At 36.1% G+C, this 15,957-nt stretch overlaps 1 protein-coding gene across 1 annotated transcript in view; it reads left to right on the top strand.

The window, feature by feature from the left end:
- The window catches only part of NPAT (nuclear protein, coactivator of histone transcription), a 50,196-nt gene that overhangs the window by 14,561 nt on the left and 19,678 nt on the right, over positions 1 to 15,957 (top strand). The window contains exons 2-8 of the mRNA XM_004427367.3: positions 2,405 to 2,523; positions 6,818 to 6,878; positions 8,665 to 8,737; positions 11,695 to 11,735; positions 12,477 to 12,701; positions 13,880 to 13,961; positions 15,739 to 15,826. Of these exons, the coding sequence (XP_004427424.1) occupies positions 2,405 to 2,523; positions 6,818 to 6,878; positions 8,665 to 8,737; positions 11,695 to 11,735; positions 12,477 to 12,701; positions 13,880 to 13,961; positions 15,739 to 15,826 (689 nt within the window). The remainder of the gene's footprint in view (positions 1 to 2,404; positions 2,524 to 6,817; positions 6,879 to 8,664; positions 8,738 to 11,694; positions 11,736 to 12,476; positions 12,702 to 13,879; positions 13,962 to 15,738; positions 15,827 to 15,957) is intronic.

The raw sequence follows: 15,957 nt of genomic DNA, 5'->3' as shown, positions 1-15,957 counted from the left end.
CAGAGTGCCTTTCTTACCTTTCATGCAAAGTAGATCTTTTGTTCATTTTTTTCTTAAACCATTAGACAAATAGGTGAAGTATACAAGTAAATAGCAACATTGGAAGAATAAAGTTTTTTGATAATCCAGTAAATTAATTTATACCATTTACTGACCTAGTTAATGTAGAGGTTATGGAGTAGTAGAACATCTATCATTCTTTATTGGTTCTCCTGTTATTTATTTATCATTACTTTATTGATTCTCCTGTAATGTAAGCCTTACTGTGCAGTAATTGCACTTTGTCAAACACCTTATTTTTCTAGTTTAGTTAAGAGTTTTGGGGGGGATTTTTTCCAATCTTATTGAAATATAATTGACATACATCACTGTTTAAGGTCGAGGTATACAGCATAGTGGTTTGGCTAACATGTATTGTGAAATGATCACTGCAGTAAGTTTAGTTAGCATCTATCATCTCACATGGATACAATAAGAAAATGAAGCAAAAAAAGAGAAAAGTTTTTTTCCTTGTGATGAAAACTCTTAGGGTTTACTCTCAACTTTCGTATAGATCATACAGCAGGTTAACTATAGTCATCATGCTGTACATTACATCCCTAGTACTTATTAGTCTTGTAACTGGAAGTTTGTACCTTTTGACCACCTTTCTCCAATTTCCCCTCCCCCCGTCTCACACCTCTGGTAACTACAAATCTGGTCGCTTTTTTCTGTGATTTTGGTTGGGTTTTTTTGTTTTGTTTTGTTTTTTAAGATTTCACATTTAAGTGAGATCATACAGTATTTGTCTTTCTTTGGCTTATTTCACTTTAGCATAATGTCCTCAAGGTCCATCCGTGTTGTTGCAGACGGCAGGAGTTCCTCGGTTTTTCTTATGGCTGAATAATATTCCATTGTATATATGTGTGTATAGGGGTGTATATATATATATGTACATACACCACAACTTCTTTATCTCTTCATTCATCGATGGACACTTAGGATGTTTCCATGACTTGGCTGTTGTAAATAATGCTGCTATGTACATGGAGGTGCAGATATCTTTTCGAGTTAGTGTTTTTGTTTCCTTCTGATATATTCCCAGAAGTGGAGTTGCTGGATTATATGGTGGTTCTATTTTTAATTTTTTGAGGATCCTCCATACTGTTTTCCATAGTGGCTGTACCAGTTTACAGTCCCACCAACAGTACACAAGGGTTCTCTTTTCTCCACATCCTCACCAGCATTTGTTGTCTCTTATATTTTTGATTATGGCCATTCTAATAGGTGTGAGGTGATATCTCACTGTGGTTTTGATTTGCATTCCCCTAATGACTAGTGATGTTGAACGCTTTTTCATGTGCCTATAGGCCTTGCATAGATCTTTGAAGAAATGTCTACCCAGGTCTTTTGCCCATTTTTTAAATTGGATTATTTGGTTTTGGGTTTTTTTTAGTGAGGAAGATTGGCCCTGAGCTAACATCTGTGCCCATCTTTCTCTATTTTGTGTGTGGGATGCTGCCACAGCATGGCGTGATGAGCGGTGCGTCAGTCTGCACCTGGGATTCGAAACTGGGAACCCCAGGCCCCCAAAGCAGAGTGCGTGAACTTAACCACTACGCCACCTGGCTAGCCCTGGATTATTTGATTTTTTGCTCTTGAATTGTATGAGTTTTTTATATATTTCAGATATTAACCCCTTATCAGATATATGGTTTGCAAATGTTTTTTCCCATTCCATAGGTTGTCTTTTCACTTTGTTGATTCTTTTGCTGTGCAGAAGCTTTTTAGTTTGATGTAGTCCCATTTATTTATTTTTGCCTTTGTTGCTTGTGCTTTAGGTGTCATTCCCAAAAAATTACTGCCAATACCCATGGCAAGAAGCTTTTTTCCTATGTTCTCTTCTAGGAGTTTCACTGTTTCAGATCTTAGGTTTAAGTTTTTAATCGATTTCGAGTTAATTTTTGTGGGTGGTGTAAGAGAGGAGTCTAGTTTCATTCTTATACATGTGGATATCCAATTTTCCTAGCACCGTTTATTGAAGAGACTGCCTTTTCTTGATTGAGTATTCTTGGCTCCCTTGTCAAATATTAGTTGATAGTATGTGCTTTCTGGGTGTATTTCTGGGCTCTCGATTCTGTTCCCTTGATCTATTTATCTGTTTTTATGCCAGTACCATACTGTTTTGATTTCTGTGATTTTATCATATATTAGCTAGAGTTTTTCCCATCAAACAGCCATCTATTCTATTAATTCTACTTTGTACTGCAGCGCAAACTGGTGTTTCTGGGCAAGACTACAGAATCCCAGCACATTCAACCTGAGGTTCCATTTGTGATATGAAACTGCTGTAGTGTTTTCAACAGCAGTTTTATCCAAAGTGCAGAATTTACTGAAATTACCTAAACTTTTATTTTTCATTTAGGTTACTTACAGCAGGAAAACCTCACTTCTACCTGCCAGACTTTTATTTTGGAAAGTTCAAATTTAAAAGAATATGCAGAACACTGTACAGATGAAGGTTTTATCCCAGCCTGCTTATTGGTGAGTGATTTTGTTCCTTAAGTGAAATATTTCATCATTGACCAATATAAGAGACTATAAACACAGTCTTAAAATCAGCTCATTAGCAAAGTCAAAATTGGCAGAAATATGATAGTTTGTGTTCATGCATGACTGGGAAGACCCAAAGAAGGCCAGCTCTTCTTTTCACACATTAATGCAAAGCTGGTAAGTGAATTACAATTTTGCCTCTGAGAATCAGTTTCAAAATGACACCTTTATTTCTAATTAGTTTCACTACTGCTTGTGTTCAGGCTTAACTCGTTTCTGCCTGTTATGGACTGAATATTTGTGTCCCCTCAAAATTCATATGTTAAAATCCTAACCCCCAGTGTGTTGGTATTTAGAGGTGGGACCTTTGGAAAATAGTTAGGTTTAGATTAGGTCATGAGGTTGGGACCTTCATGATGGAGTTAGTGCCTTTATAAGAAGTGGAAGAGAGAAATCTCTCTCCTTGTGCACCCACCAAGGAAAGACCATATGAGCACCCAGCAAGAAGGGTGATGGCTACAAACCAGAAAGTTGGGCTTCTTGAGGAACCAAATCAGCTGGCACCTTGATTTTGGACTTCCAGCCTCCAGAACAATGAGCAGTAAATGTCTGTTATTTAAGCTACTTGGTCTGTGGTATTTTATAGCAGCCCTACCTTTCCTGTATCTATTTTCCTATATTTCCTGTATTTGTTCACTTCAAACAAATATAAAACAGGTTTTTTGTTATTTTGTTGTCACCTCTTTTTTAAATATCACTAGACCAACAGAGCATCATTTGGTATATAATGGATATATTCTGGAACTACATTATTTGAAATGGTATTTTGTCATTTTATTTTAAACATGGCTCCTTAGATTCGTTTTAGCTATCACAGACAACATGATTGTATGTGAAGAAAACTTTTAAAAAATTTATAAAACTTTTAGAGTTTAGAAAGATCAAAGGATACAAAATATACAAATGTCTATTGTATTTCTTTATAGCAACAATGAACCATTGAATTTTTTTTAAAAATACCATTTACAATAGCACCAAACAAAAATAAAATACTTAGGTAATGAATCTAACAAAATATTTATAGGATCTGTATGCTAAAATCTACATGAAAGAAATTAAAGCATTGAATGAAAGGAGAGATATACTGTGTTCATGCATTGAGAAACTCAGTATTGTTAAGATGTTGATTCTTCCCATTTTGATCTATAGATTCATTATAATCTAAGTCCCCACAAGCATTTTTGTAGATAGCAACAAGCTGAATTCTAATTTTTTTTTTTTTTTTTGGTGAGGAAGTTTAGCCCTGAGCTGACATCTGTTGCCAACCTTGCTCTTGTTGCTGAGGAAGATTGGCCTGAGTTAATGTCTGTGCCCATCTTCCTCTATGGGGGATGCTGCCACAGCATGGCTTGATGAGCGGTGCATAGGTTCGTGCCCAGGAATCGAACCTGCGAACCCTGGGCGGCTGAAGTGGGGCACGCGAACCCAACCACTACACTACCGGGCCGGCCCCTGAATTCTAAATTTTATATGGAAAAGCAAAGGAACTAGAACAGCCCAAACAATTCTTAAAAAGGACTTGGAGGACTCACATTACTTGATTTTAAGCCTTACTAACAAGCTATAGTAATCAAGATTGAGTGGCATTAGGGAACGGTTAGGCACTTAGATCAGTGAAACAGAAAAGAGAGCCCAAATATAGACTGATACACTGATTTTGACAAAAGTGCAAAAGGCAATTCAATGAAGAAAGGATAATCTTGCCAACAAATGGTGATAGAACAATTAGACATCCAGATACAAAAAAAGAATCTCTATACATACCTTTTACAAAAATTAACCAAAATGGATAATAGACCAAAATGTAAAATGTAGAACTATAAGACTTTTAGAAGAAAACAAAGGAGAAAATTTGTGTAACCTTGGGTTTGCAACGAGTTTTTAGATATGATAGCAAAAACACTGACTATAAAGGGAAAAGTTGAGCCCTCATGGGCTAGTGGTTAAAATTCCAGTGCTCTCACCACTATAGCGGCCCGGATTTGGTTCCTGGTTGTGGAACCACACCACTCATCTGTCAGTTGGCATGCTGTGGTGGTGGCTCACATAGAAGAACTAGAAGGACTTATAACTAGAATATACAGCTATGCACTGGGGCTTTGGGGATGGAAAAAAAAAAAGAGAGAAAGATTGGCAGTAGATATTAGCTCAGGGTGAATCTTTCCCAGCAGGAAAAAAAAAGGAAAAATTAATAATTCACCTTTATAAAAATTAAAAACTTTTGCTTTACAAGGGACAACATTAGAAGAATGTCAAGCCACAGGCTGAAAGAAAATATCTGTAATTCATATATCTAATAAAGGATTTGTACCAAGAATATGTAAAACTTTTAAAATTCAAAAAAAACTGAATTTTTTTTTTAATGGGCAAGAGATCAGAAGACTCTTCCCTAAAAAAATATACACATGGCAATAAGCATATGAAAAAAATGCTCCACATCATTAGTCATTAGGAAAATGCAAATTAACACCCTGATGAGATACCTATATATACCTATTAGAATGGCTAAAATAAAAAACAGTTTAAAAACTGTCAGATCCTTGGTGGCAAGGCTGCAAAGCAGCAGGAACTCTCATTCATTGCTGGTGAGAATGCAAAATCATATAGCTGCTTTGGAAAATAGGTTGGCAATTGTTGATAAAATTAGACATATACTCCCCATGTGACCCAGCACTCATACACCCAGATATTTACCCAAGTAAATTGAAAAACTTGTGTTCACACAAAAACCTGCACACCAGTGTTTGTGTATGGTGGTCAAAAACTGAAAACAACCAAGATGTCTTTCAGTAAGTGAATGAATAAACAAGTTGTGGTATATTCATACAATGCAATGCTAATAAGTAATAAAAAGCAACATACTATTTATTCACATAACAACATGAATGAATTTTAAATAAATTCTTCTGAATTCTAAATTAGGAATTCAAAACAAATAAGTAAATATATTGTAGATAATGGGAGCCAGGTTTCTCACCCTACAAGAAGGAAGACACAAATAAGCGTAAGAATGAATCCTATGGTGTTGAATTATAGTCAGAGATACTAGTATGAAGTCATGTTTATTTTAATATACGAACAGATATATACAGAATATAGATATGTTTATATATATGGATTAGCATGTCTGTGTTTGTGTAGCTCTGTCTGCTCTGAGGGCCTGACTGCAGTAAAACCCCAGTAGCTACAAGCACACCTCGCACCCAGATCCTTACTTCTCACAGTTCTGGAGGCTGGGAAGACCAAGGTCAAGGTGCCCCTGATTTGGTTCTTCATAAGGGCTGTCTTCTGGCTTATAGACAGTCTCTCTGTGACCTCACATGAATTTGGGGGGATATGATTCATTCTGTGGCAGTCATTCAGCAATTCATTATTTATTTGCTACTAGAAATATGACCAAGTTAGTAGTAAGCAAATCCCCTAACTTCTCAGGCTTTAATTAAGACAGAAGAACAAATTAGGAATCTGCTGTCAAAGTTCAGGAAGGGAAAGGGAACTAATCACCTACTATGTGTTAGACATTGTCCTAGACGTGTTACATGGATTCTCAATCTTCAAAAGATTCTATGAATTAAGAATTATGTCCATTTTTATATTCATCAAAGTAAGCTTTAGAGAATTTAGGTGATTTGTTACACCTAATAAGTGTTGAACTTGAAACCAGAACTGTTCGCTCTAAAAATCCTTCCTCTTCCCTATTCTATTCTATGACTCAAACTTGAGGTAATAAAAGCATGCCCTTTAGTAGCAGTAGGAATAGGGGGAAAAAATGAGTTTATGAGATGATAGAAGTGAAAATAGAAAGGTACTGATCCTTGGGAAGGCTATCTCTAAGTTTTTTTGCTTTGTTCTTGACAGGTTCACGTGGTTTTCAGGATAGAAGGGGCAGATTAGGAGTGGGTCCTTATGTTTTTAAACAGGTGTATGACTGGATCCCTACCTCCCGGCTGAAAACTGCTTTTCTGCCTTTGAACTGTCTTAGCTAAAGAAATGTAGTCACAATGTCTTATTCAAACAGACAAAGTTCTTTACCTTTAGAATATCTGATGCAACCCCTAACTTGAGTAACTGTTTTCATTTTTGATGACCTGCTCTTTACCCTTTCTTCATCAGCCACTCTGCAAGCCAGGTCCTTTATTAACTTTTATGTGATGAAATGTTGCATACTGGGAAATTATTGGTAGTAGTATACAGTTTTGATAATGTTTGATCTTTTTCTTTTCAGTCCTTATTTGGAAATAACTTGACAACAATTTTGAATGAATATGTAGCTATGAAAGCAAAAGGTAAGAGTTTAGGTTCAGGGATGTTTTTGGTTAGTTTTTATATAGCATTTATCTAATTGTTTTAATTAAAATAATTTTTAAAGCATATTAATGCCTCTTAAAAGCCATAAGAAAACTTGTCTCAGTTATGATGAGATAAATTTTACTGGGAAATGTCTAATTAAATAGTTTGTGTTTATATTGTGTGATAAATTGCAAATCTAATATTAGATAATATAACAAAAAAATAATTTTTTTTAAAGATACGAAACTTCTAACTCTGGGTATCTACCCTGATGAACAGGCATTGCTATGTGTTAATAAAATTTCAAACTAATTTTTTTTTTTTAATTTTTTGTTTATTGCAGTAACATTGGTTTATAACATTGTAAAAATTTCAGGTGTACATCATTATACTTCTATTTCTGCATAGATTACATCATGTTCACCACCAAAATACTAATTACAACCCATCACCACACACATGTACCGAATTATCCCTTTCACCCTCCTCCCTCCCCCCTTCCCCTGTGGTAACCACCAATCCAATCTCTGTCCCTATATGTTTGTTTATTGTTGTCAAACTAATATTTTAATTTTAAGTTCTTTGTAGTCTAAATCTAGACACAGGAGCCAGTCATAAAATTCTACTTTATATTTACTAGAATATAAAATAATACTTTTTTAAATTAATGTTTTAGGGGGAAAGTTATAATTGTTTATTTTATTCCCTAATATTGATTATTTCAACATTAACAAAAGATTAGCAGTGAAGAATCAATTAGCATAAAATGATAACATTAAGGAAAAGAAAAAAGCTCATCATTTATTGAGTACTCTCTGTATGCAGCATCGTGCGAGGTGCTTTCATGTTATCTCTCAGTCTTTAAAATAATCCAGTGAGAGGTGTTGATTGTTTAGACCCATTTTTAAGTATCAGAAAACTGATGATTAGAGAAGCCAGATAACTTTTCCAAGATCACAAAACTAGAAACTATAGAAAGTAATAGGCCTGAAAGTTCAGGGCCTGAATTTCATTTCTAACTCTTCAAGAAGGGTAGTTGATCTTTCTGCCAGTTTTCTTTTCCCATAAAATCTTACAGAAATATTTAGAGTGTAAATGACATCAGAAACAATATACTATTGCAATACAGAGGTTCGTATCCCACTTGTATGTTGGGTAGCTTTCTCTGGTTTGAGTTTTTTGTAAGTATTTGGTAAAAATTTTAAATATCTTATGAATTTTCCCATCATTGGGGCTTTAGAATACATCCTCAAAAAGACTAATTAGTCCTCAGGAATTTTACCTCTAATTCTAAGTATAGTAACTAGTGAGACCTTTTTTAAGGGGTTGCTGAGTAATCACAGTGATTTGGACATGAAAACATCGGATGTAGAAAACTAATTTCAACACTCAAAGGAGTTTGCATAATCTTTATGCTAATTATTTATTATAAATCAAATTATTTTACTTTCAGATGTCACATGATGTCACATAGAACAAATATTTAAAATAGTTTGTCTTTTTTTAATTCAAAGAAGATATAAAATTATTGATCTGAAGAAGCTTCACAGATTTCACAGATGTCCATTTCCACTCATATTACATCTGGTAACTCAGTGGCTTAAGGAAGCAACCTCATAGCTTTGCAGGTCATTTTACAAAATAGACTTTTTTCTGTTCCCAACATGATGTCAACAGCTGAGAGAAATGTTTCTTTACCTTATTGACTTTCTGTCTGTTCAAATTAAATGATGAATTTTCTGCAACTGGATTTATTAAGAAACTTTTCTTTTTATGATTTAGAGACATCAAATGATGTCCCAGCAATCATGTCATCTCTGTGGAAGAAGTTAGACCATACACTTTCTCAGATCAGGTAATAAAAAACTTACAAACTTATCAGAATATGCATAATGTTGTAATGCAAACAGATGTAAGAATCACTTCAGGTTTAAATCTTCTTATGATCCACACAGTGCATTTATATAACACTGATTTAATTTGGAAATTACTCTAGAGGTTGTTGATATTTCTTTGTCTTTGATTAGAATAATTTGCAATAAATTGCATCCTTTAATAAAATGTTTAGAAATGAGGAAGTTGAGACTTAGAGAAGTGTAATGACACTCCCAAGTTCTCATAGCAATTTAGAGAGAAATCTCTGGCTAGAATACAAATCTAATCCTAATCTCGCATGAATACAAGTCTCCTAATTTGAGTCTGAGTCCCATGAATTCCGTTGTGCAGTTGCATCTTCATTACATGTGCGGAGAATTGATGTGTGGAATTCATGCCCCGTTGGTTCTTCTCTTGGAAAGAAACAAGCTTGAATAATAATAATTCTGGAATCTTCTACTTTTAGAATTTTTACATGCTACTAATATCCACCTTCTACCTGAGTCACGGCCTTGGCATGCCAGTTTCAGCATTCTTGGAAGGAAGCCAGCCCTATTGGTATCAATTTTATAACATCTCTTATTTAACTATACAGTCTGATATGAAAACGATAGTTTCTTACTATTTATCCCACAGCTGCAAGTGAATATCCTACTCAAATTCAGCAGAGGCCTCATTTCCTTCCTCAGTTTAAAATGCTAAAACGGCTCCAAATGTTTTCTGTCCAGCTGTACCACATCTTATTTGGTAGTCTTACCTTTATTCCCCTTTCCTGACTCTTTTCTCCTCTTGCAAATAATCTTCAAAGACATTCACAATTTAATTCCGTAAATTCTTGTCGATGCAAATAATCCATAACTAATCTATAAATCAAAATTGGGGTGAGTTTATTATGAGCCAGATCTGAAGACCATATAGCCTGGGAGAGTCCTTTCACAAAGGAATGGAGCACTCCAAAGAAGTGGAGGTATCCAGAGTGGTTATATACTATCATAGAGCATGTATCACATATCATTGGAATGTCCCTTTTACAATAGTCACGAGGTTGCCTTGCTAGCACAGCAGTTCACACAGCAATTCGCTGAACACAGTGGGTCAGTAGTCTCAAGGTGGGTAGTCACAAGGTGAACACAGCAGGTCAGCAGTCAATCCTTAGTTTAGGGAGAGATGCTTATCCTTAAGGAATTACCAATGTGGGGGAAGTTACATCATTATCTTTAAGGGCGTTGTTCTTATCTTTGTGTTCTTATCTTTGGGACATAATAAATACTTAAAGCAGATATACAATGCATGCTCAACAGCCACATCAGGCCCTTTTGGAAAAACAAGTTCAGGCCAAATTAGTTTTACACCAAATGGTTTCCTCATATACTCCAATATCCTATTGCTTGTCATTTATTTATTTTAAGTAGAGATATTTTATTGATAAAATAGTACATGAAAAGAGAAGGCTCTTAGCCAGGTATTCTCCAAGATTGGTTTGTGTGTTATTAAAAATGCTTATTCGATTCATTAAGCTTTATGCATCTTGTTAGTAGAGACTTATTTGACAGATTTCCTAGGACAATGGCAGAGTGTCTGTAATTGTTTACCAAATACATGGATAACTCCAAATCATAGTAAAAGGAGAATCAGTACTATAAATATTTTTGTTTGCTCCTTCTTTAGAGGTTGGGTGAAATAATTTCATAGTCATAAATTTGATAAAAACAGGATGTCCTTTGAAATTACCTTTGGGATTCTGATGTATTTAGATGTGGAGTCATGTGAAATCAGAATTTCTCAGGGAAAGAATCTCTCTAGTTATAAAAGATAAATAATAATTGTAAAATTTTATACAGTCATGCACCACATAATGATGTTTCAGTCAGCAACAGACCGCATATATGACAGTGGTGCCATAAGGGTAGTACCATACAGCCCAGGTGTATAATAGGCTATACCATCTAGGTTTGTGTAGGTATTATAGGGGAGGAAGAAATTTTCCTCTGCCCTTCTAGGTTCTTCAGGATGGTCTAAGAATTAAATTGACATGAGACAGATTAACAGGAGAAAAAGAAACAAAAGTTTAATAACATATATACAGGGGAGAAACCCAGGAAAACTGAGTAACTCACCAAAATGGCCAGAGCCCTCATCTTAAATATCTTCAACTAAAAGACAGAAGATGATGCTGGGAGTGAGGAGAATCAGGGACTTCAAAGGGATGGAAGGCAATTCACAGGTAGGTGAAAAGGAGCAAACTTGGGAAAACAAGAGTTTGGCCCGCACAGAAACAGAACAGAGGGGAGCCCAACAAACAGGCTTTTCTAGGTTCCTCCCTGTCTACCACTTAGTTCATCTTATGCTGAGATGATAGCTCGCTTCCTGAGACAGTTTTTTTTTAATCTGAATTCTTTTAGGCAGTTAAGGGGCAGGTAACGAGAAAAACTTTGAGTCTTTTGTTTCTTAAAAATAATCAGCCTAAAATAATCCTCACGTTAAAGAGACACATTTTGCGGTGGCAAATTTTGTTCCTCTTCAGCGTACTCTGATGTTCGCGAAATGACCAAATGTCCTGATGCATTTCTCAAGATGTATCCCCATCGTTAAGCAACACATGGCTGTATATACCTTTCTTAAATATATTAAGTTCCTAAAGTCGAGTCAAATTGTATTCTTAATGGGACGTCAAGGCTCTCTAATGCATATTGCATTGGATAGAAACTTGATTAAAATTACGTGTGTGTGTGTGCACGCGCACTTATATGCCACTATTTTTCTCCTAAAGCAAATAAAATTTGGTTACTCCCCCAAAAATGTGCTTGTTTTTTTTGTCTGAGAGAGGTCTATTGCCTTTTAAATCATAATTTTCTTCGGGACTGACTATAGCTAAAGCACAGTGTATCTTGGCAACAGAAATTTTTTAATGTCTAACTTCTTTGTTTTATTTGTTAGGAGCATGCAAAGTACCCCAGGGTTTGCTGCCAGTCAGAGAGGTTGGTATTCAACTTTAAATTATAAATAATGTTTAGCATTAATTCAAACTCAAACCAACTGTCAGATGAACCTTTTAATTAACAATACATGTGTGCTAAGTATATATTTTGTTTATACTACTGCTTTTCTAAGTACGGTTATCATATTAGGAAATAATATTTTTTTATTGTAAAAATATGCATTTTAAATACTCCCTATTTTTCTCATTGGCTCTCATACGTTCACATCTTTTAATTCTCATTCCATAAGTTTGTTTCCTGATTTGTGGAGGTGTTATCAGTATGAATTATTACAGAAATGTACTCTTAGTTTTATTTTTTTTTTTTTTAAAGATTTTATTTATTTATTTTTTCCCCCCAAAGCCCCAGTAGATAGTTGTGTGTCATAGCTGCACATCCTTCTAGCTGCTGTATGTGGGACGCGGCCTCAGCATGGCCGGAGAAGCAGCGCGTCGGTGGGAGCCCGGGATCCGAACCCGGGTCGCCAGCAGTGGAGCGCGCTCACTTAACCACTAAGCCACGGGGCCGGCCCTACTCTTAGTTTTATAAAGTTTGAGCATACTACTCATTTTAGCTTGTTTCTTATGAAATTATCATGTAAACTTAGTTGATATTTTTAAGGGCTGTTTTTCAGTATGTAGAACTAACGTGTTAAATAGTAGGACATGTATCATGCAGACTTCTTAAATTCCTAAACTACTCTGACATTGAGTTAATTTTTTAAATGCTCATGTGTTTCAGCCCGAACAAGAAGTGGAATTGCAGAAATCAAACGGCAGAGAAGACTTGCATCTCAAGCAGCTCCCGTCAGTTCAGAGTTGCTGACTTTACCGTATCTTTCAGGACAGTTTACTACTTCTCCTTTGACAGCTACACAAGTTATTCGGCCAACTGGCCAAATTTCAGCTCCTTTGAGGTCAAATTTTGTAGTGGTCAACCATTCACAGTCACAAGACACAGTGACCAGTAAGTTTAAATTTTGCTCTTAAATTTTGTTTTTAATCGAATTATATACATGAGATGATATACTACTGTCTTTATACTCCTGGTATAAAATTATAGCAAAAAAAAAGATGAGAGGCTAGAAGTGGAAAAGACTTGAGGTAAATTTACCATGAAATAAGCATGTTATTAAATCTTGGAGACATTTTAATCTAGGATTCTTCTCATTTCTATTCTAACTGAAGTCCAACCTTGAACTCTTCTGGTTCTCAATTTTCTACACTAATAGGAAAGACTCTGTTATATTTAGTTTTAAAAGAAATACACGTTATATTTCACCACCTCCTTGTCTTTGTTCATGCTAGTCTGTTCTCTTGGAGTAAGGAATATTTTTCAGTTCACTTCTGTTTCTACATATTGAAAATCATTCATGTTCCTGGCTGAATCTTAGAGCTAGGGATAAACTTAGAGATCATCTGGTACATCTTGCTTGTTACTTGAAACTATGGAAAACACATGATAGTAAGGGGCAGAAAGCTAGTTAATAACAGAGTTGGGATTAGAATTGACGTGCCAGCTCTCTCAGTTCCTAGACCAACTTCTTTCTTTTCTGCACAGCTAAAATTTATTGCCTTCCATTACATTCTCCCTCATTTCCATCTTTTCTCCAACCTCTTTTACATGTCTGGGTAAAAACACTTAGTATATATACACTATGATATATACTTAGTTTATACTTCTTAGAATTCTTCCACTCCTGCCATACTATTTTTTGTTAAGATTATACTGTACTTTGTATTTTATTGTAAAACCTTTAATCACAGAGACTGTATTTTTTTTTTTTTTCGGTGAGGAAGATGGGCCTTGAGCTAATCCTCCTCTTTTTGCTGAGGAAGACTGGCCCTGGGCTAACATCCATGCCCATCTTCCTCCACTTTATATGGGACGCCGCCACAGCATGGCTTGCCAAGCCCTGTGTCAGTGCGCGCCTCGGATCTGAACCAGCGAGCCCTGGGCCGGCCCCGAGACTGTATTTTATTCATCTTAATGTCTTCCCCAGTGCCTTTCACATAGTAGACACTCTGTGTGCTAACTGATTTTAATATAAAATAATAATCATTTCATAATGCTTGTTCCATTAATTTAAGTTTAGAAAACTATTCAGTTTCCTTGACTTACTGCTTTGTTTTCTTGAAATGCAGCTGGAGAGGCTTTAAATATCATTCCTGGTCCTCAGGAAAAGAAAACTCAAGCCAGTTTAATGTCTCCTGGTAGACGCAAAAGGTAAATGCTCTTTAAAAGGACAAGTTTTATACAATAATCTTTAGGGGAAAAAAAAAATTATGCCAGGATATTTACATTGTGAATAAAACAACAAGATTGGATTACGTTCTGGGGATTATTTACTATTGTATCAATTCCAAAACACATTTTTCTCCCACATTGTAACTTCTCTAAAATCAGGTTGCGTCTTATAATCAATGGCATATCACTGTTTCATTGGAAGTATGTTTTTTGTGTTTTGGTACAGAAAAGTATATCTTAAAATTGATGTTATCTCAGATTTTTTACAGTAAGTGTTTTTTATTTTATTTACTTATTTATTTTATTTATTTTTGTGTGTGTGTGAGGAAGATCAGCCCTGAGCTAACATCTGCCAAACCTCCTCTTTTTGCTGAGGGAGACTGGCCCTGGGCTAACATCCGTGCCCATCTTCCTTCACTTTACATGAGACGCCGCCACAGCATGGCTTGCCAAGCGGTGCGTCAGTGCACGCCCAGGATCCGAACCGGCGAACTCTGGGGCTGCCGCAGCGGAGTGCGCTCGCTTAACCGCTTGCTCCACCAGGCCGGCCCCAGGTGTTTTGTGTTTTTTTTTTTTTTTTTTTTTTTTTTTTGGTGAGGAAGACCGGCTCTGAGCTAACATCTATTGCCAATCCTCCTCCTTTTTTGTCCCCAAAGCCGCAGTAGATAGTTGTATGTCGTAGTTGCACATCCTTCTAGTTGCTGTATGTGGGATGCAGCCTCAACATGGCTGAAGAAGCAGTGCATCGGTGCGCGCCCGGGATCCGAACCCGGGCTGCTAGCAGAGGAGCGCGCACACCCAACCGCCAAGCCACGGGGCCGGCCCCCCCCCAGGTGTTTTTTAAATGGATATAAATAACATTGGCATATGTTAGGGTGTCCAAACACGTATTAGTGTTTGTAATAAAGTCCTAAATCCGTTGATAGAAATCTTTCAGGGACAGTCTTTTGGAAGAGTTCTTTTTGTCTTACTTAGCCCATGTGTCTTTGTTCGAAGGATATTTCAGAAAAGAGAGAAATTATTTTAAAATGTTTTTTCTGGGCCGGCCCCGTGGCTTAGCGGTTAAGTGCGCACGCTCCGCTGCTGGCGGCCCGGGTTCAGATCCCGGGCGTGCACCGACCCACCGCTTCTCCAGCCATGCTGAGGCCGCATCCCACATACAGCAACTAGAAGGATGTGCAGCTATGACATACAACAATCTGCTGGGGCTTTAGGGGAAAAATAAATAAAATTATTTAAAAAAAAAATGTTTTCTCTGATTTCTCAACTGCCATGCCGTGAGTATTTTTGTTGGAGTTTTTACTCTCGGTTGTTTCTCATTCAAGGCTGACCTCAGCCTCCTTTATGGCAAGCTTTCTCACTTAGCCACATAAAATAGTAAAACAAGTATAACAGTATCTAACGTTTATAGGAAACTTGACATTTTTGTGATGTATTTATATATACTTTATTTCATTCAGTTCTTTTACAAACCCAATAAGGCAGTTGGTCTTATCCCATTGTAAAGTGGATCAGAGGACCAGAGCTTACGTTGCTACAGACCACATAGCTAAAAAGTGGTAAAGCTAGACCTCAGATTTGTTTTGTCTTAATTCAAGTCTAATAATGCTTTTCTACTCTATTGCCCTTTGTTCCTACCACAAATAGGAAAAATATATTTTCTACCATGATATTAAGATTTATGTCTGTATATGTAATTGTCAATGAATCTGTTATTCATACCAGTTAAAAGACAAGCTCTTAAAATGTGTTTCAGTGAATCTCAAAGGAAAAGTATCACTTTGTCTGGGCCTCATTCAACCATACGAAATTTCCAGGATCCAAATGCATTTGCAGTAGAAAAGGTAAGTGACTTTCCCAAACTTTGCAACGTGAGATTTTCCAGAATTTTAAAATATTGATATATACACAAATGTGTGTATATTTATATGTGTGTGTGTTTAATTTAGTATTTCTATAAGACTGTGCAGTCGAA

Source organism: Ceratotherium simum, chromosome 7 (genome assembly GCF_057802395.1).
Source record: "Ceratotherium simum simum isolate JZ-2026a chromosome 7, ASM5780239v1, whole genome shotgun sequence".
NCBI classification, from domain to species: Eukaryota; Metazoa; Chordata; class Mammalia; order Perissodactyla; family Rhinocerotidae; genus Ceratotherium; species Ceratotherium simum.
Note: the sequence above shows the minus strand (reverse complement) of the source record. Positions and strands in the feature narration are given on the sequence as shown.